General features: G+C 38.1%; 5 protein-coding genes across 7 annotated transcripts in view; 1 reads left to right on the top strand and 4 right to left on the bottom strand.

Annotated features, from left to right (window-relative positions):
- LOC105386281 (dynactin subunit 1) overlaps positions 1 to 9,235 on the bottom strand; it is a 38,491-nt gene extending 29,256 nt beyond the window's left edge. Inside the window, exons 1-10 of the mRNA XM_048629847.1 lie at positions 9,050 to 9,235; positions 8,775 to 8,971; positions 8,254 to 8,381; positions 6,211 to 6,243; positions 4,338 to 4,394; positions 3,089 to 3,203; positions 1,753 to 1,857; positions 1,335 to 1,441; positions 914 to 1,004; positions 151 to 270 (exon numbers count right to left, since the gene is read on the bottom strand). Coding sequence (XP_048485804.1) covers positions 151 to 270; positions 914 to 1,004; positions 1,335 to 1,441; positions 1,753 to 1,857; positions 3,089 to 3,203; positions 4,338 to 4,394; positions 6,211 to 6,243; positions 8,254 to 8,381; positions 8,775 to 8,951 — 933 coding nt within the window. The 5' untranslated portion in view covers positions 8,952 to 8,971; positions 9,050 to 9,235. The remainder of the gene's footprint in view (positions 1 to 150; positions 271 to 913; positions 1,005 to 1,334; positions 1,442 to 1,752; positions 1,858 to 3,088; positions 3,204 to 4,337; positions 4,395 to 6,210; positions 6,244 to 8,253; positions 8,382 to 8,774; positions 8,972 to 9,049) is intronic.
- A 1,008-nt stretch (positions 9,236 to 10,243) lies between these two features.
- Positions 10,244 to 11,090, bottom strand: LOC105386266 (eukaryotic translation initiation factor eIF1). Its single transcript, XM_011556785.3, has one exon. It carries the CDS (start codon positions 10,941 to 10,943, stop codon positions 10,611 to 10,613), a length of 333 nt encoding a protein of 110 aa, XP_011555087.1. The 5' UTR covers positions 10,944 to 11,090; the 3' UTR covers positions 10,244 to 10,610.
- Positions 10,972 to 11,900, bottom strand: LOC105386265 (protein D2-like). Its single transcript, XM_011556783.3, has one exon. The coding sequence runs from the start codon at positions 11,893 to 11,895 to the stop codon at positions 11,245 to 11,247; it is 651 nt and encodes a 216-aa protein (XP_011555085.3). The 5' UTR covers positions 11,896 to 11,900; the 3' UTR covers positions 10,972 to 11,244.
- Positions 11,901 to 12,099: 199 nt separating this feature from the next.
- LOC105386267 (caltractin) lies at positions 12,100 to 16,834 on the bottom strand. 3 transcript variants are annotated; one of them, XM_038110482.2, is made up of 6 exons: positions 16,598 to 16,834; positions 16,073 to 16,190; positions 15,525 to 15,618; positions 15,022 to 15,195; positions 14,022 to 14,134; positions 12,100 to 12,199 (listed from the first exon to the last, which is right to left on the bottom strand). In XM_038110482.2, exons 1-6 carry the CDS (start codon positions 16,642 to 16,644, stop codon positions 12,140 to 12,142), a joined length of 606 nt encoding a protein of 201 aa, XP_037966410.2. In that variant the 5' UTR covers positions 16,645 to 16,834; the 3' UTR covers positions 12,100 to 12,139. The 3 variants fall into 3 exon arrangements, with proteins under 3 accessions (XP_037966410.2, XP_037966409.2, XP_048485803.1); XM_038110481.2 differs by lacking the exon at positions 16,073 to 16,190 and having other exon boundaries at positions 16,598 to 16,833; XM_048629846.1 differs by lacking the exon at positions 16,598 to 16,834 and having other exon boundaries at positions 16,073 to 16,297.
- An 828-nt stretch (positions 16,835 to 17,662) lies between these two features.
- LOC105386268 (small nuclear ribonucleoprotein Sm D1) lies at positions 17,663 to 18,254 on the top strand. Its single transcript, XM_011556788.3, has one exon. It carries the CDS (start codon positions 17,783 to 17,785, stop codon positions 18,167 to 18,169), a length of 387 nt encoding a protein of 128 aa, XP_011555090.1. The 5' UTR covers positions 17,663 to 17,782; the 3' UTR covers positions 18,170 to 18,254.
- Positions 18,255 to 18,803: the final 549 nt, after the last annotated feature.

Below are 18,803 nucleotides of genomic sequence, written 5' to 3'. Positions count from 1 at the left end.
CTATCAATACCATATATCTCTGGGTAACGCGTTGTTCTATCGTGTTGAAATGTAAACCATTTTAAATTCAAGTCTTCATTGAAACTTTAACTGTGAAAATAAAATCTTCTATATACAGCACATGCTGAGTCAGAGCCCTGTACAGCTCACCTGCAGAGCCTCGGCCCGCTCCTCGGCCATCTCCTTGTCGAGCGCGGCCATCTCCGCCGCCTCCTGCAGGTCCGCCGTCTCGTCGTTATGAGCTTCGAGGGCTTCTTGAGCGTCTCGGACCTGGAACCAAGGGTGGAAGGGGTTAGGTTGATGGTGGTAGATGGAGTTGAGGAAAGTGTAGGTAAAAAAAATTGTTACTAACTTGTTTATGGGATTGAAATCTGCAATAAATAATAATAATATAATCTGATTATGTAAACCTGTAATGCACAAAATGATTGACTATTTAGTCATCAATATTCGGCTCTTTTTGGTCTGTAATAGTTTATTAAGATAACTAGCAAGCTAGGCAAAATAAATAAATTACTTAAGGCCAAGGAAGACGTTTAAGACAGATGTAAAAGGAGTTTAAGGCAGTGGTAGAAGGAGGCGAAGGCAGTGGTAGGAGTTTAGAGTAGAGGTAGAAGTAGTCGAAAGTAAATTTAGCAGTGAAAAAAACGACTCTCATGTTTATTGCGTCCGTTCTACTTCTTTCACAGACAAAGACCCCTTTGGTAATGCAGAGTACATGGTGAAATATTAATGGGTTTTTTTAATACGATTAATAAATCAATTTGAATTAGAGTTTAGCAAGAGATGCCTTCCGGTCCGCTGGACCGACGACCTTAAAAGGCCGAGGACAGAGTGTTGTGGCTCTCTTTACGAGAGGTCTTAAGTTAAAAAGTAGCCAATGGAAGCTGATGATGATGAACAACGCCCTCACCTCTTTCTTGGCCCTCTGCAAGTCTCTCTGCAGCTGCGCCTGCGACTCCATGATCTTGGCCTTGAACTCGTTGGCCTGCTCCAGCTGTAACCTGCAAACACAAAATATATATGTAAAAACATTATTTTATCGATTGTTTTGAGTTTGATCCCATAATTTTCTCTTCTTCTTCAGCCAATAGCAGTCTACTGCTGGACGTAGGCCTGTCCCAAAGCAGCGTCAGAACATTTTTCTTAAAGGAAATGTCACCCGCGCGTTATTATAACAGATATTTTAGATTTTAGGGCCAGCGAGGGTGCCATTTTCTTGCGCTTTTGGCCCTGTCCTCACGCTAGATATATATAATTCAATGACTCTAATTGTGTTTATAATCGACAAACTAAGAAGATGTGTGTGTGCTTGCATATGTATATTCACTCACCTCACTCGCTCCAGTTCCTTCAGCTTGTCCCGGTCCTCGGCGCGCTTCACCTTGATGGTCTCCAGCTTCTCCTTCAGGTCCTCCACTTCAGCCTTCAGGGTCACATTCTGTGGGTAGAAAGTTATACATAAGTTTGTTTAATGAAACCAACAAAGTTTGTTAAAAACGCCTTCAAGTCTGTTCAGCCATTCATGCTATCATTGCTATCTACGAGTTTTGGAAAAAAACCCATAAGTCACCTTTCGGCTTACTATACTGTAGCCGGTTGTGGCTGAATGAGAAAAGCCAAGGACAGAGTGCAATAGCGCTCCTTATGAAAGACATATGTACAGCAATCCAGTCATATCAGCAATAGTCAGAGTAAGGCTGATGAGGATGATGATTTCAGCAACACCCTTTATATCTGATGAAGAGGTACCTCCTGTTGAGTCTGCAGCAGAGCGATCCTGTCCTCATGCGGCGCGGGGCCCGTGATGCTGGCGCCCGCCGTGTACTGCGGGGTCAGGGTCTCCACGAAGTTTGTCTGGAAGAAATATATGGGAACATCTGTTAGAGACGATAAGGATGGGGACCACTTATGTGGTTATGCGGCTTTCATACTGCCACGCATCATGTTTCGTGAATGCATGTTCGAACGTTGCTTGTAAGTATCTACGTTTGTATAAACGTATATTTATTTGACACCAAACAACAGCACATACAGATTAAAACATTAATAAGTATATAATTATAAACTAACAGAGGTAGGTACCTACTGGTATGTATTATATGTATATCATTGGTTATTAGAAATTTTGAAGGTATCTTTTTGATAATTCTGCATTTAATACAGAACATAAGAAAAGTATACATAAATACCTCATCCGAAACATTCTGGTCGTACATGAGACTGTCATTATTACTGTCACTAGCTCCATCACCGTCCACCTCATCATCGATCGCTTCTTCACTATCATCACTACTGTGATACTCGTCTTCATCATCATCATCAACATCAACACTACTTTCACTAACATCATCAACTGTAACGTCTTTATAATCGTCCTTTAGCAATGTATTAACTTCATTTCTAAGATTACTAGTTTCTGTAAATTCGTTGACTATTTCACTGGTAGCATTATCAATGTTCTCTTGTGTAATTTCAGTTGTATTATTTATTATGTTACTACATAGTTTGTAACTCTCGTAACTGAACAGGGTTTTGCCAGCAAAACCGATTTTTATGTTTGTTAAGTAGTTTATTTTCACTGCCATTTTTTTAATAGATTAAAAGGTTAAATTGTATTTTTATCACAGGTTTTACTATTATCACAGCTAAACTTTACAATTAATAATTGGTTTACTTAAAGCAATCACAGGTTGGACTAGGTTAGAACTAAAATTGACGTTATTTTGCAACGTCTCAACAATTCTTATTTTTCTCAAACTACCCCCTACTACACTTTGTAATATCTAAAGTTGTCTACACCCGCCAAAATTTGAAAAGTAATGCCTATTTCTTTGTATTATTTTAAATGATGATGAATTAACTTTCTGGAGTGGAGGCCGCGACTAGGCAAACGTAGTGTGGGACGCCTCCGGCTAGATGGGGTGACGACTTGCGAATGGTGGCTGCATCCAATCATGCGGAAAGCTAAAGATCACATCCAGTGGCGTGCTTTGGGAGAGGCCTACGTTCACCAGTGGACTGCTATATGCTGAAGAAACTGTATGCTAAGTTTACTAATAAATTACATACATTCTCCAATCATTACCTCAACAAAAGCAGCCCGCTTGCCCGTGTTGCTGTCCCCCTCACCGGCCCTCTCCGCCGTGGGGGAGGCGTAGGACGTCAGCGACTGACGGCTGCTCGCCAGCGAAGTCCTCGAGCTGCCGTGGTGGAAGGAAGCTGTCAGTGAACGGACCCTCGCCAGCCTAGTGATGTCTTTGAGCCACAGAGTAGAATTTGGTTATTTTTACTCTGTGGTTTTTACTAACCATGATGATTTGAAGAAATGAGAATGAAATAAAATGTATTGTTGCGAAAATATAGGTTTTTACTGTACATTATTAATGAAAAGTGTAGGAAACATCTTGTTTAGGTTGATTTCATAAACAGCCATGGTTAGTAATGGCTCAAAAGTACAGACTAGGCTGATTGATACTTTTTAAATAGCGCAAAATTGTATGTACAGCACATAAATAATAAGTACAAATTAAACAAGTAAAATCAGCTTACAAAATTCAAAACTATTTGAATTTTTTTAACTATTTATTCTATTTTGACTTATATATGCATTGCAAAATGCTATTTTTACTTGCTTTTATAACTTAACAGAAAGTAAAGAGCGATGACATTTAAAAAACAAAGAAAGGACTTTGTTATAAATAAAAAAATACATGTATCATAGCTTATACAACAGTAAACTAGATTTTATAACTTAATTATAATACAGTAGGTATTAAAAAATATTATGTAAAGCTGAAAACGGAAAAAGTGCATCAGAAGCGAGGTGCAGCAAGGACCAAAACTAACAACCCGGTTTCTGAAAGTTGCATAATTAACGCTAAACTTAATCAATAGTCATCATCACCAATTCGTCATTCATATCATATTATCATCAGAAATCTTTGCAGTACTACTTTATTCCTTTATATGTATAGAGTTCAGAGTCGCCACCTAGCCATACAAGCACATGACTAGCTCGTACAAACTTGCGTCAATTTTCTCTGCTAGATTGGTAAAGAAAATCTGCACTATAAATGTGTTTAGTAAGTCGATGTGTTCCTTTAAACGGATTGTGGAAGAAGGTGTTTGCAGTCGATTTAACCACATAATGCCTTATTCGAAACGGAGTTTTCTCTGATCCTATTATTATTATTATATATTGTATAGCTGGATTACCACTCATTCACTGACTGACATGATTGTTCTCCCAGAAGGAGCCATTTTTTGATTTAATTATCATAATATTAATAAAGGCTTTCAGAAACCGGGCGTAAACACTCCAGTGATCCGTTTACCTCGACATGGACACGTTGCCGCTCTTCGTCTGCGCCGGCGACGCCTTGCGCCGCACCCTTCGGTGTGGCAACGTCGCAAATGTTAGACCTCATTGTTAGATTATTAGGGCCGTACCACAAAAACTTTGACAGTATTTGACAAGTGTTTAGCGCTGTCAAACGTCTACAACATCTGTCAATTTTGGTTTTAAGATTTGTTAAACAATGTTTAAAGTTATTGTGGTAGCACAGGAAATATTTAACAGGTGTTTAGCTCTGTCAAACGCCTACAAAATCTGTTAAATTTCGTTTTAAACACTTGTCAAACAATGTTTAAAGTTTTTGTGGTAGCACAGTTAGTCATTAACAAGGACACTCACGCGCAATGACAAAAGTTTGGGTGAGAAAATCACTAAATTACTCGTAAAGAGAAAAGACTAGCTTAATGTCACCGTCTGCAATATTGAAGTACATTTAACAGCTCATCATTGAAATATATAGTCGTTAAGCCTAGTCAGAGGCCTTCGGGCGGCTTGAAAACATCTGACAGTCGGGTTGCCCACTTACCCGACAACTCTCTCAGCACAAGCTTGCTTGTGTTGGGGTCCACCAACCCGCACTTGGCCAGCGTGGTGGACTAGGCCTAAGCCCTTCCTTCATTGGAAGGAGACCGGTGCCCCAGCAGTGGGGACGTAATGGGTCGTGATGATGTATCATTGAAATAATGAAATGTAATAAATTGGGACATTTTGTAAGAGGAACTTTTTCATTGCTAGTGAATGTATTAACCAGTATTATTAAAAACAGATTGCGAGCGATTGTAGTATAGCCAGATATTTAAAAGTGCAGTTAAAACATTAATATTCTTCATTCAAAAATTTGCTTTCAGATTGATTAAGTAAATGTCACTATGCAGTAAGAAAATTACCGTGTCTCTAAATTTAAAAAGTGCTGCCACTGATTTTTATTGTTTTCATAAAGATATAAAGTGTAATTTTATTACTACTTATTAATTGTAAGCCTAAGAGTGGCCATCTAGCGGTACCAAATTAAACTTAGTTCTTCGCCGTAACAATCAGTAGCTAACAGATATACCTGAGGGGTAAAACTGCTCGTGTTTGATACAAAAAGGCACATCTGACTGGTACATCTATGCCTATTTGTAACATACATGATTTTCCCACAAGAATATTTAGACAAAGCTATATAATAATACATTATGATTGAAGAATGAAATAGTAAGCTGATTCAGCTAATTATTCAGTACATAATTATTTTGGAAATTCACTTTTGCATCAACTCACCCTGTATAACCCTCATTAGTCATAAATTTATCATAGCATGCAACAGCTACAATTATTTTTTAAGGAAAAGTGTTTACAATGAATGGAAATAGTGCTGCTACATTTAAAAGTATTAGGTACTTATATGACTATGAGTCTAATACAAGTTTAGTAATATTTCATAAACATTATAGGACAAAAGTATTTAAAAAATTACCTATATGTCTAGACATAACATTTATATTATCTCTTCCATCCAGAAATTGTCTGGTAGAGATGGCTTTAAGCAATATCGCCAAATCAATATATTTTTGTACCTTTTTGTTTTTTTTTTGTTTATATAACATTTTATAAGTTGTTTTTCTTAATATCTCCTTTTGGTGCCATTAAAGAGTAATCCCCTTATTCATAAAAAGTTACTGGATGCTGGATGCTTTAGCTATTGAACTGTTTTGTCACTCTCTGACTGGGAACAATTTGTACTTTGACAGATAGTGAAAAAACAGTTCAATAGCTAAAGCGTCCAGTAACTTTTTTTTGAATAAGGGGGTATTTTTATTGTATTGACGGGTGCTAAAGCGAAGCTGGTGCGACCTATCTACAGTACTCACGTCGTTGGCCTAGATTTCTGCGCCACAGTTATACTAGCATGAAACGAAACACACTATGTTAGAGCTAAATGTCTAGGGTGACAGTATGATTTATGTTACTATAGATTTAGTGCTAATTTCTCCATAGTCGGTTATCTAACCAACCAAGGATTGATTTATAAATTAAACGTCATCTCCATATAAAAATTATGACAGATGTGTCAAAAGTCAACCACTACTCCCTGGTTATGCTCTAACCGACTATGGAGAAATTGGCACTTATGTTACTATAAATTTAGCTATTTACCCTTAAATTAACGCTATATGAACTAGATGGTGTGTCATATACAAAAACAAAGCAAAAACTGGCCGCATTTTGCTTACTGTCAAACTGTTTAACCTCGGACAACCACTGTACCAATGAATAAAGCCAGTAATCTTACTTAATTCAAAATAAGAGAGGTGGAAGATGGGTGTTATTTGTGTTATGTTATGAGCGGTGGTAGCTCAGTCGGGTAAGCGCCCGCTTCTCACGCAAGAGATGCGGGTTCGATCCCGGCGCTGACATGTACCAATGAGTTCTTTTAACTTAAGTACAATGTATACCATCGCTCTTACGGTGAAGGAAAACATCGTGAGGAAACCTGCATATCTAGATTTAGCACATCTAGATATGTGAACCCACCAACCCGCAGTGGACCAGCGTGGTGGGAAATGGTCCAAGTTTTGGAAGGCAGTTTAGACCTTGGGGATATGCACAAAGGTTCCATTCGAGAGAGCCAGGTGCAGGTACTTACACCCCCACAGAGAATAGAATAGAATAGATGGGTGTTATTTGTTGAGAAGTTACTTTTGCATTGTCACTCCATCTAATTAGTATAAAATTATCGTTGTATTTACCCTCCTTTTTAACATTCTGCCATGCAATTGTTGTTTTTATATTTCGTTATAAATGTTTTCGATGTGTATAGTATGATTGATTAAAAAAATACACTTATAGACATTATATTTGTTTCTTCTGTGTGCACTAGAGGTGCCACATTATATGCAAGAATACACATAAGACATTTACGTTTATGAAAACATAGAGCTTACTCTTGGCACACATAATAATAGCCATACTACAAAACATTACAAATAGTGGTATGATTTATAAAAAATATCATGAAAATATAATATTCATGATTCAATGGAATAACTGGCTGGACATAAATAGAAAAATAAATAGTATTACTTGCATTGTGTAGCGAATTAGGATTGTGTACCATTTAATCCGGCCGGCAGCTGATTTAGGGCTGCACATAGGCTGAGGACTTTTTTAAATAAATAGAGAAAAAATATATTTAAAAAAAACGGTGCTTAAAAACTCAAGTTAATGGGGTTTTACAATGTCTGTATAAATGATTGAAAAGATAGCATAATGATGACACTCTCTAATACAGAATTTCAGAGGGTGGCAGCTTTATTTTTAGCAGACACAATTTTTTTATAGTTATACAGACATTAAAACCGAGGTAAATCTAATAAAGTGTACAAAAAACCATACTAAACAACACTGTAAAAAAACCCATATGAATACCCATACTAAAACTAAATAAAAACATTATTTCACCCACACATCATGTTAAATCAAAATCATGCCATAAAAAATATTCACTCCAAATAGGTACATAACTCCCATTATGTGAAATTTTGACTTATGGACATTGTGGCTGATTCACACACAGTTTAGTGAGAGTGCTAGTAGACATACATTGCTGAGTATGTATAACAGATTCAAAAGTTTTGAAATACTATATATTGTTTTAGTAGCTGTATGAATATAGTATTTGAAAAACACTAACCCCCTTATTCATAAAAAAGTTACTGGACGGATTAGCTATTGAACTGTTTTGTCACTCTCTGTCAAAGATCAAATTGTTCTCTGTCAGAGAGGGACAGAACAGTTCAATAGTTAATCCGTTCAGTAACTTTTTTATGAATAGGGGGGTTACACTAAACAGTGTGTGAATCAGCCTTAAGACCAACCCACAGGGTCAAAATGTGGTTACATGAATGACATACCTGCTGAGCCTCCGCGAGGTCTTGGGCTCCTCTGTGGAGGCGGTCATGGAGGTCTCCATTGGGTTGTCCTCGCCATCCAGAAGCTGGATCTGAGTCTGCCTGACAAACACTCCATAGTTCTCCTCGCACTGGAAATTGTGCATGTGCATTCATTTAGATATATAGACTAGAAGGTTTAGTTAGTTAGGTTTAGGTAGCATTTATGTAACAATAGTTTGTAAGGTTTATTTGTATTAGTAGATTCATCACTCTCTAATTTCTTAACTTTTCTGTAACTCATGGTTGCCTGTACTGTAAGAGATCACTCTTAGCAATAAAGCGGCATCTTGTTCACCTTTTCTAGTGCATATAGAAGTATTTTTTTGTTTGTTTTGGTTAGTAGAAGTAAAAGTTCGTGGTTCCAGTGCCTGAAATGATTTCTCTCAAACATTTATTCAGTTCCATGCATCATACTTACACCAAATCTCATCCCATGCTATGCAGCCAGCCGGCAATTGTTACAAAAGCGGTCTTGGACTCACCGTAAAGTACGCATGGCCACGGACAGTCCCGTTGTTCTTGCCTTTCGCCTCGTCGAGGATCACGCCAATCCATTTGCCAGTTGCAAATGTGGGGTGTCCCACGTACGCCACAGAGCCTTTTACGTCTTTCCCGATCACTTTCACCCTCTGGCCCAGGGACAAAGCCTTTTCAGACATCTTCAGACAGGTTGGCTACTCTAAAATTCATGTATGCAATTAGTTTTCCATCTTTAAATGGTTTGAAAAAGTTTTCATAAATTTGTGATTTTATTTACCTTAAAAGCGATTGAAATAGAGTAATATTTGACTGCTAAAGAACCAGGTCATCTAAACGTTAAGACGCATAGTTTAATTCAATGTATAATTATATTGCTACGTAAATATACAAACAAAAATAGTATTTTTAAATCCGCAATGCACAAAAATGTACAAAACACAAAATCGACAATCAAATGTCAAATCTGACACTTCATTATGATCTCATTGGGCCCGTTCATTTGGAAAACATGCAGAATAAGCACTGTATACTTACCTCAGAATAAGCAACCTACTAGAAATACTTACAAAAAACTTTTATTATAGCATTAGACTTTCTAGTGCTTTTCTTTGCGGATTTTTATACTTGCCATCAATATCATCAGCGCTCTGGTCATCGACTGCTCTGCCAAGGAGCGCCACAACAATCAGTCCTCGGCCTTCCTCATCCAGGCACTAGCGGCTATCATACAGGTCCAGCGGGCATCCCAAACTTTGCTGCTGCCAGTTCATGTTTCGTAAATATACCTACTTGCCCAAGCTTCCCTTATGCAGTCCAACACGCCCAAGCCTTGAATGGGACTACTCAGAATAGTAGGTACCTATTAGTATTACCCTCGGTGGTGGCCCTAAAGTGCTTGTGGGTCTACTAACAGATAGATAGTTAGGTACTGTTATACTTACTACCTACCTACCCAGGTACCAATATATTATAATAAACCTACTCAGCAATATCGCTACGCCACTGCTAAGTAGATAAATAAACTGATTAGTAAGTTTATTTCTATTTCGCAATGACGACAACTCGAACGTGTGTAAGATCCATTTATCGAAGTGGATGACCTCAACATTGTATTGGCTCGCTAAATTGAGGACATGAGTCATCTCTACCACCTCACTAGCAGTTTCCTTTCCTTGTCAGGCAAGGGGTTTGCGTCATAATGCCACTACGTATAACATTGAAAATTATGATTTGAGAAGCCAACACGCTATAGATAAAATTAGTAGCAATAGAGAGCACTAAACTTTGGACTCCGCGTTATCATAACGAAGCAAATAGCGACTTATTACAGTGGCATAGAATGGAAAATTTACAAGATCTAAACTAACACAACTTTCACTTACAATGCCAAGTTGGACAAACCCAGAAATTACCGTTAATTTACCTGCGTGACTGCCTGCCACATGACATGCTGGCGAATAAAACAAACGACTAGAAAAACATGTTTTTATTCAGACACATCATGTAATAATTGCAGCAATTTAAAATTACAATGTAGTAAAAAAACAATAATGATTAACTATTAAGTTCGGCGAAATTTCAACTAAATCTTGAGACTTACGGTCGGGAGACGGCGTCGCTTATATTAGCAAGTTTTATTTATTTATATTACATACAACAAGGATTGGATTCGCAAGGCACGGGGCGCGGGAGGCTCGGGGCCTCAGAACCAGATTTTCTCTGTAAACATCAGTGCTTTCTAAATACATATTCGATAGGTTACACGCACGTTCTCATTATTATTTAACTATTATGATTCCACGATGGTTATGAACATGTTAGGCGCTAACGGCGGGGGCTTAGAACCCGTGCACCTTGAGCTGCTCGGGCTTCACCAGCCCGGACTTGGTGAGCCACTGGCAAATGTTCTCCCGCTGGTCGCCCTGCAGCTGCAACACCTCTCCGTACTCCGAGTGTTCCACCACCGTGCCGTTGCAGGCAAACTCCTTCTTGCATGCCCGCACGATCTTCTTCAGGTCATATTCCGACGACAGGCCCTGAACCGTGGTCAGCGTCTTGCGCCCGTTCCGCTGCTGGATCCGGACGTGGACTAGTCCATCTTGTACGTCGTCTTCCGAGCTTTTGATAGCATCGGCGAATGGATCAAATGTGTTGAGATTCTGGATGGACATACGATTGAACTGAGTGGCTCTTTGTTTCAATAAATCACTGCGATGCGACGCACAAAATTACTGTCACTGATTATGCACGTGAAGCTCACAGACAAAGCAACGACCAATTTACGCTAACTCCAGAAAAGTAATGGCGAATGATAATGGCGGACCGAAAAATGATTTTGTCACGCGGAGGCGGAAATCATTATCGATTTTTACCATAGACAAGACGCCATTTTAGTTTTAATTTTATAAAGCTTGCTTGCACTTCCATTAATGTTCGTCATTGTTCTGAGGTTCGACCTATCAGAAAATCAATCTATCCTTTTAGTTTAGCATATAATTTTGGAACGTAATCGTCATATTTGGCCACATAGAAATTGCCGGCAATAGGAGCACCTAATTGATACTTTTGGGCAAACTTACTGATCGAAAACTTTCCTCTTTTGTCTCCAGAATTACTACGTAACTTTGGAACTTCTGAAAAATTCAATTTATCTGGTTGTTTATAAATTAAAAATACATATCGATGATTCCCAGTTCCTTTCGGTGGCCCAGATCCTATGTAGTCAGAAAGCACTTCTCCTGTTTTTAGATCACCACCGTAAATATTACCGACAAGCCAGTGATGCCATTCTCTAAAAGTAGGTTTTTGTCTGCTGGGAGCATCTGGATCTACCATTGCTAGGGTATAATAAGCATCATTTTTCGCTGACCATTTAACAGATGGTTTATCTTTTACTTGAGTCGGAGTAAGTTCCTTACTCATTTCTACTTTTGTGCCATTTGGGTACTCAATTTCCAAAATCTCTCCTGGTGCAGTGGTCAAAACATCTGGCACGAGGCAATGTTCTTGGAAAAGAAGTTTTATATCAGCCATCACCAGGTGAACAAAAATCACAAAATTTATGAAAACAATCGCAACAAAACAAATGTGACAATGATCATACATTTTGTTTAGCATTGACATTGACAGGCATTGATGAAAGATTTAGCCAAAGACTACAATTTTTTGTTACAGCGGGTATTTATTATTCTGAGATATTATAATGTTATCCATCACTGCTACTAAAATGACACTAAAATTTTCTACTTTGTAGTCTGTGGAGCCCGTATTCTGTGAGTAGAGTTGTTTAAAAATCATATTTATTGCCATGACTAAAAATACGAAGAATAAAGTTTAAGTACACTGCAGTTTATAAAAACATGTTCTTTTACGGCGTGACGATTGGTACAGCATATTTCAGAATCCTCATGAACTCTTGAGCAGACACCTGAAAGTAAACATTCATAAAAATGCTGTAGGTATGTGTTGGATTTTTCTGTAATAGATAGGTAGGTATACTATATTTAAATAGAGTCCGCGAGCGTTAAGTTGACTCAGTAGTCATCAGTGGCGGCACGGACTGTGTACCTACTGACTTTATAAAATAATATAGCATGAGTCCTCTGTCGTTTGATTGACGGATCCCTATGCTTAGCTCCAATTTCTCTATAGTCGGTTAACTGCCAGTTTCTATAACTCTATCTATCTATAACTGGTAGTTACTTTCATACGATTTTGACAGATTGTTACTTTTGATCATGTCAAAATCATATGAAAGTACCTAACTACCAGTAATGGATGGATAGAGTTATAGCAACTGGCAGTAGATCGTAACCAGGGAAAGGTTGATCAATTATACGTCATCTATATAATAAATTCTTGACAGATGTGTCAAAAGTCAAGCAATAATGCCTTATGTTATGCTCTTAACCACTATGGCGAAATTGGCACTTAGTACATACGAAAACGAACAAATAAGGCCGTGTCCGCACCGCCAATATTTTTCCGCGCGGAATTAATTCGCACGAATTAACTATATTCCGCGATCGAAGTTCGCCTGTTGATTTTTTTGCGAATTTTTTTCCGTAAGTGCGGATACTCCTATAGTATTCGATGTGTTACAGAATTGCGCATTACTTCCGCGCGGAAAAATATTCGCGGTGCGGATACAGCCTAATAGATAAAATATATGTATTTGACAGCTGTCATAGGGCTTTTGCTATTTTTTGTCATGTCTAAAATAATGCGTTTTAAAAAGAAAATTGACCGACAAAAAAGAGGTTCCAATGTTAGATGGCCGCATCCATGAAACATAAGTATAAAATGAGAAGGCCACGGCTGAGCTATTTTTATATAGTTAACCGGGTCCAGACAAGTATCATTTGCCCGATCCTTTCACAGTATCTGATTATGATCACCGTACCGTATCTGCGTATTATATCAAGCGTCGTATGAAGTTGTGGACGCCTACGATTTACTCTAATATCTTAACATTAGTCATAATATTCCTTTTGATAATCGGCCAAACCCGACACGACATGGGACGGGCCGTATCTTAACGACGTAACTATGTGATCGCGTATCATTAACCATTTGAATTTGAATTTGTCCACAAATGCGATCATGATATTTATTTATTTATTTAATCCTTTATTACACAAATATAAAAATAAGTGTACAAAGGGTGGACTTAATGCTACAAGCATATTCTACCAGTCAAGCCACACGAGGTGCAAGAAAATTTTATCATAAGGTGTGCAAAAAGAAAACAACACTATTACTACAAAATCAAAACAAGTCACTTAATAATAATTACCAAATATAATATAAAATACGTAACTACATATGAGTTATGAATATATAAATAAACATAATATAAATAATATATACCTATATAATTATATAAAAAAACTATTATATATATATAAAAATATTAATATTATATAACAATAATGATACGGTGATTGTCTTGGGCAAATGATACATGTCTGGATCCGGCTTTATGTGGGATAGCTGTCCCCGCGCGCTTCGCTTCGCCTTAAAAAGTTTTCCCGTGGGAATTCCAGGATAAAAAGTAGCCTATGTTCTTTCCCAGGGTCTAGACCATATGTATACCAAATTTCATTCAAATCCGTTCAGTAGTTTTGGCGTGAAAGAGTAACAGACAGACAGACAGACAGACAGACAGACAGACAGACACAGTTACTTTCGCATTTATAATATTAGTTAGGATTAGGATTAGGCAGAGTAAATGCAGAAAAGAGACATACATAACCATTGAAGTCCTTGTCGGCATCTTCAATCATTTCTTCAATTTCTTCGTCTGTGAGGGAAATACCGAGTATTCCCGTAACTCTTTTCAAGTTTTCGAACGAGATCAAACCTAAAAGTTATAGTTTTGTACATGTAGGTAAATGTTATAGGGTGACATTTATGGCATCCTAACTAATATTATAAATGCGAAAGTAACTGTGTCTGTCTGTCTGTCTGTCTGTCTGTCTGTCTGTCTGTTACTCTTTCACGCCAAAACTACTGAACGGATTTGAATGAAATTTGGTATACATACGGTCTAGACCCTGGGAAAGAACATAGGCTACTTTTTATCCCGGAATTCCCACGGGAAAACTTTTTAAGGCGAAGCGAAGCGCGCGGGAACTGCTAGTATGAAAATAAAAATGAAAATCGAATATGTTGGTGCAAGTGGCCCTTATATTTATTCTTAAGTAAAAATTTTGGTTAATATTAGGATGAAAGGTAATCTTGCCAACTAACACTCGCGAGAAATTAAAAATATTAAGTTATGAGACCGCCTTACTTATCCTGATTGAATAACAACTTGTTAATTTTATATAATTCTTTTTGGTGTACAAAATAAATAATAAAGAGTAGGTATTCATCACAACCCATCACGTCCTTACTGCTGGGGCACGGGTCTCCTTCCAATGAAGGAAGGGTTTAGGCCTAGTCCACCATTCTGGCCTAGTGCGGTTTGGTGAAGCCCAAAACAAACTTGTGCTGAGAGAGTTGTCGGGTAAGTGGGCAACCCGACAGTCAGATGTTTTCAAGCTGCCCGAAGGCCTCTGACTAGGCTTAACGACTGCTGCTGAAGCTACAGCCGAGACCCACGGCTTAACGTGCCGTCGGAAGCACGGAAGCGTCCAGAAAAGAACCACTTCGGTCACCCATCCAATGGCTGACCGTGCCAGTTGTTGCTTAACCTCAGTGATCAGTTACGATCACTGAGGCCCGCTCGAATATTTATCTACTCACCAGAGTCATCACAATCAAACAGTCTAAAACTCTTCATGATATCTCCATCGCTGTCGAGCGACATAATCTTCCTCATTATTGCTGTCTCGAAGTTTTCAAAGCTCAGCTTCCCAGAACCCGCTTTGTCCACTCCATTTATCATATTCTTGAGTTCTTCTTCAGTTGGCTCGTAGCCTGCATTCATTGAAATTGAAAGTTTACATTCTTTTTGTGGGGGTATTTGTTCATATCATATCATGCATGTATGATATTATGACCTATACTTACTTAGTAACAAAGTTTCCTATGAAGTTTGACTGACAGTAAAGTTGCTTATGATTAGGGATCAAGATCGTTTTCCCTAACAAAAATCAATAAATGACAGATAAAATGGTATGGATAGAAATAACCCTTTGACAGCTGTCAACGTGTCAACTGTCAAAGGGTTCTTTCTACATTTTACATTTGGCTTCTTCCTATAATACCTATCTTTATAGACAGGGTGTGAATCTTTTTCTACTAACCCAAAGCTTTTATAGCCACGCGAAAGTCTTCAGCTTTAATTTTTCCTTCACCATTGTAATCCAGGTAGTTGAAAGCTTGTAATAAATCATTTTTCTGGGTGGGAAAAGTATTAAGATAAGTAAATAAAAAAATCTAAATCTTAAGCAGCTGACATAGGATTCTACTAATTAACGCCATAAAAATATATTAAGTATCTTTGTTATGTAGTTAGTTAGATGTTTCCACCCCTCACTTCACTGTGTCTCTCAAGACTCTTTATGTCGGAAATCTAGGTAAGTAGGTAGTCCACGGTTCTTTGAAGAATAAACTAACCAACGCGGCAATTTAAAAACCCCGACATTCAACACTAAAAGTCGCATAAATTTTGAACTGCTGAACCGATTACATGACATTAGATAAAAAAACAAATTGAAAATTGGTTCAATCGTTTTGGAGCTACGTTACCACAGACTTATACACCCCTTTTTGTCGGGGGTTAACAATAAAAAATAGCGCAACCTCATCACTACATTGACTGTAGCATCATTATTGATTTCAACACATTTACCTGTTCCGCGCTGAGAGTCAATTTTGCTTCAAGCTGATTGATTTCTGAAGGTAATAAATCGTCTTCTTTCTCATTATCTATAATCACTACTTCATGTGCTGATTTTGTATTCACAGTACTAAAAGAAAGGTGCAATTCTCCATCCATTTTTTACTATAAATTATTTAGATAGGAAATGGATAGGAAGGCTGTTGTTTAGAGGACATAAAGTCATTTACTTCCCGTTTTAGTATCACCGTGGCCATGACAACTATCTAGTTGGTAGGTAGGTATTATTGACTTAATAATCTCCTATAATATAGGTAGTTAGGTCCAGTACCTATGATTAGTAAGCCAAATGAATTTCTAGTTGAATACCTAACTACTTACCTATTAATATATTTATTTTATACATTCAAGAAGAAGGAAGAAGGTACGGGTCTCCTTCCAACACATAAACATGATACAGCGTCGCGTCGTGCCACTCCCTCGCTCTCTTCCAACGTCATCGCCGTCGTATCGTGTTTATGTGTATGAGCACTTTACCTGTTCTTGTGTGAGGAAAAGTCGAGCGCATACAGTTTTTTCTTCATTCTGCGGTTCTATCTTCTCTTCTAAGGCTTCTTCTGCTTCAGTAATACTCTCTTCCATTATTAATATGAGATCCGAGGTAGAACGCAGGTATAAATAACTGTACCTATTTAATTTTCGCTCGGAGCCGGTTTTATGACACTTTCTTTTGTGGGATTTTGTGACCATTTATTTGCTAAATAGAGGCATTATTCTTCTGTTCTGTACATACCCGAAAAAAATTTGGCCCACGTTAGGTCGTTATTGTTCTGAGTTTTGTACGTAGATATTTTTGTCCACTAGGGCTATGGCCAAATCCGTTATTATTCTGAGTCTACCTGTACTGAATGAGATGCCGTGCAGCTCTATGAAATGAGTATTATTTAAAGATTCCTTCGTAGATTTTTATCTGAAAGAGTAAGTGCCCGGGGTGGATACATATCTCTTTTGCCGAATATACACAGTCTATTTTCTATGAGGCGTTTGTTAAAAAAAAAAAAAAGTTCCTTTTTGGAGAAATAGATGGCGTTGTCTGGGGTTGTACCAACTTTCAAACCCTCAGAACACACTCAGATCACAATATGTTATTCTGTGAGGCTAACGAAATGTGAAAGTGACGTAGGTAGGTAGAATTGTAGTATTATTTTCGCTATGATGTCGATGTCACTGTTGCTTCAGCGTTCAGTGCGATTGTGCGTACAGCCGTTCTTTTCAAGTTTTATCAGTTTCCTTGTGTTTCTCCTGTATTAATTGAGTTGTAGTTGAGCTATCTGCTCCTCCTCCCTTGATACTGTAGAGTTAGTGCACTTGAGATAGTGACTCTTTTGAGATAGTGACTCTTGTGAGATTTAATCACAACTAGTGAGTTCTTATTCTGAGTTTAGTACTCTTTGCTCTCTATGTAATTTTTGACAGTTGGTACACTGCGTTTTCACGCCATCTATCGGCTTACCCAAAAGCTCAACTGACAGCTGTCAAGGAAAACGGCTCATTATTATTGGAAGTGTACATAGACATTACATTTCATTTTTTTTGTTATGGCAACATTAAAAACAACCGCCACCGCCATTGTTATTTGAGGTTTTGAGGTTAGCTTCTGCTGAAATAAAAAGGACGCCGGTGTGTTGTTTTACCAAATAACTAGTCAATAAATCCACAAACATGAAGTTAGTGAGGTTTTTAATGAAACTCAGTCACGAGACTGTGACTATCGAGCTGAAAAACGGCAGTGTCATCCACGGCACGATCACCGGTGTTGATGTTGCTATGAACACACATTTGAAAGCGGTCAAAATAACGCTGAAGAACAGAGAACCGATATCTTTGGAGACGTTGAGCATCCGCGGGAACAACATACGTTACTACATCCTGCCAGACAGCTTGCCGCTGGAGACGTTATTGATAGACGACGCTCCTAAAGGCCGAGGAAAGCGTGAAGGATTCTCGAGAGGAGGTGGTGGCGGAAGCCGCGGAGGACGCGGGCGGGGGCGCGGCGGCCGCGGCGGGCCCAGGGGAGGCCGTGGGGGCCGCGGCAGGGGCCGCCGATAAGTTCAGTTCTAAGTTAGTTTTATTGTAAGGTCCAAACTTTCATTGTGATGAGATGATGAGTGTTTAATTATAAGTATTCCACTTATGTAAGGTTTGTTTTTGTTTATCTCCTTGTAGGCTAGGAACTATTTTACTTATATGCTTTCATCACGGTGACCCATTGGTAAACCAGACCCAATAGTTTTAATTGTGTCTGATTTTTCGGGATGTGAAGGGTTAATTTTAACCAATTTCTACTTCATAATACATAATTTATAGAATTTTAAACTAGGTTTATTAAACTGGAAAAGAGAGGTCTTTGTTTATCTTTGAATCTATTGTCGCTAAGTACTTGTCCCACCTTCATTCAATCAAACATCCCCACCGCAGGCACTTCATAATCAGGACAGTATGTGTGGGATAAACATTAAACTTAATTTTACATGTTGAAATTTGGTAAAATAGTTGAACTAGTGTACTGAGAATATTTATATTCTGTCAAAGGGCTAGACTTTGGTTTTTGACTGTGCTAAAAGGATCGACCAGAAGATTAAAGAACGCACTGGTATGCAATATTGAGTTATGGATACGATGATGTCATGGGCCTAGGTCTCAAGTTGTGCTGGTAATAACTAGGTAGGTAAGTTTGTGAAAA

This window comes from Plutella xylostella, chromosome 24, assembly GCF_932276165.1.
Source record: "Plutella xylostella chromosome 24, ilPluXylo3.1, whole genome shotgun sequence".
Taxonomy (NCBI): domain Eukaryota; kingdom Metazoa; phylum Arthropoda; class Insecta; order Lepidoptera; family Plutellidae; genus Plutella; species Plutella xylostella.
The sequence above is the reverse complement of the archived record's forward strand: the minus strand, read 5'-3'. Positions and strand labels throughout refer to the sequence as shown.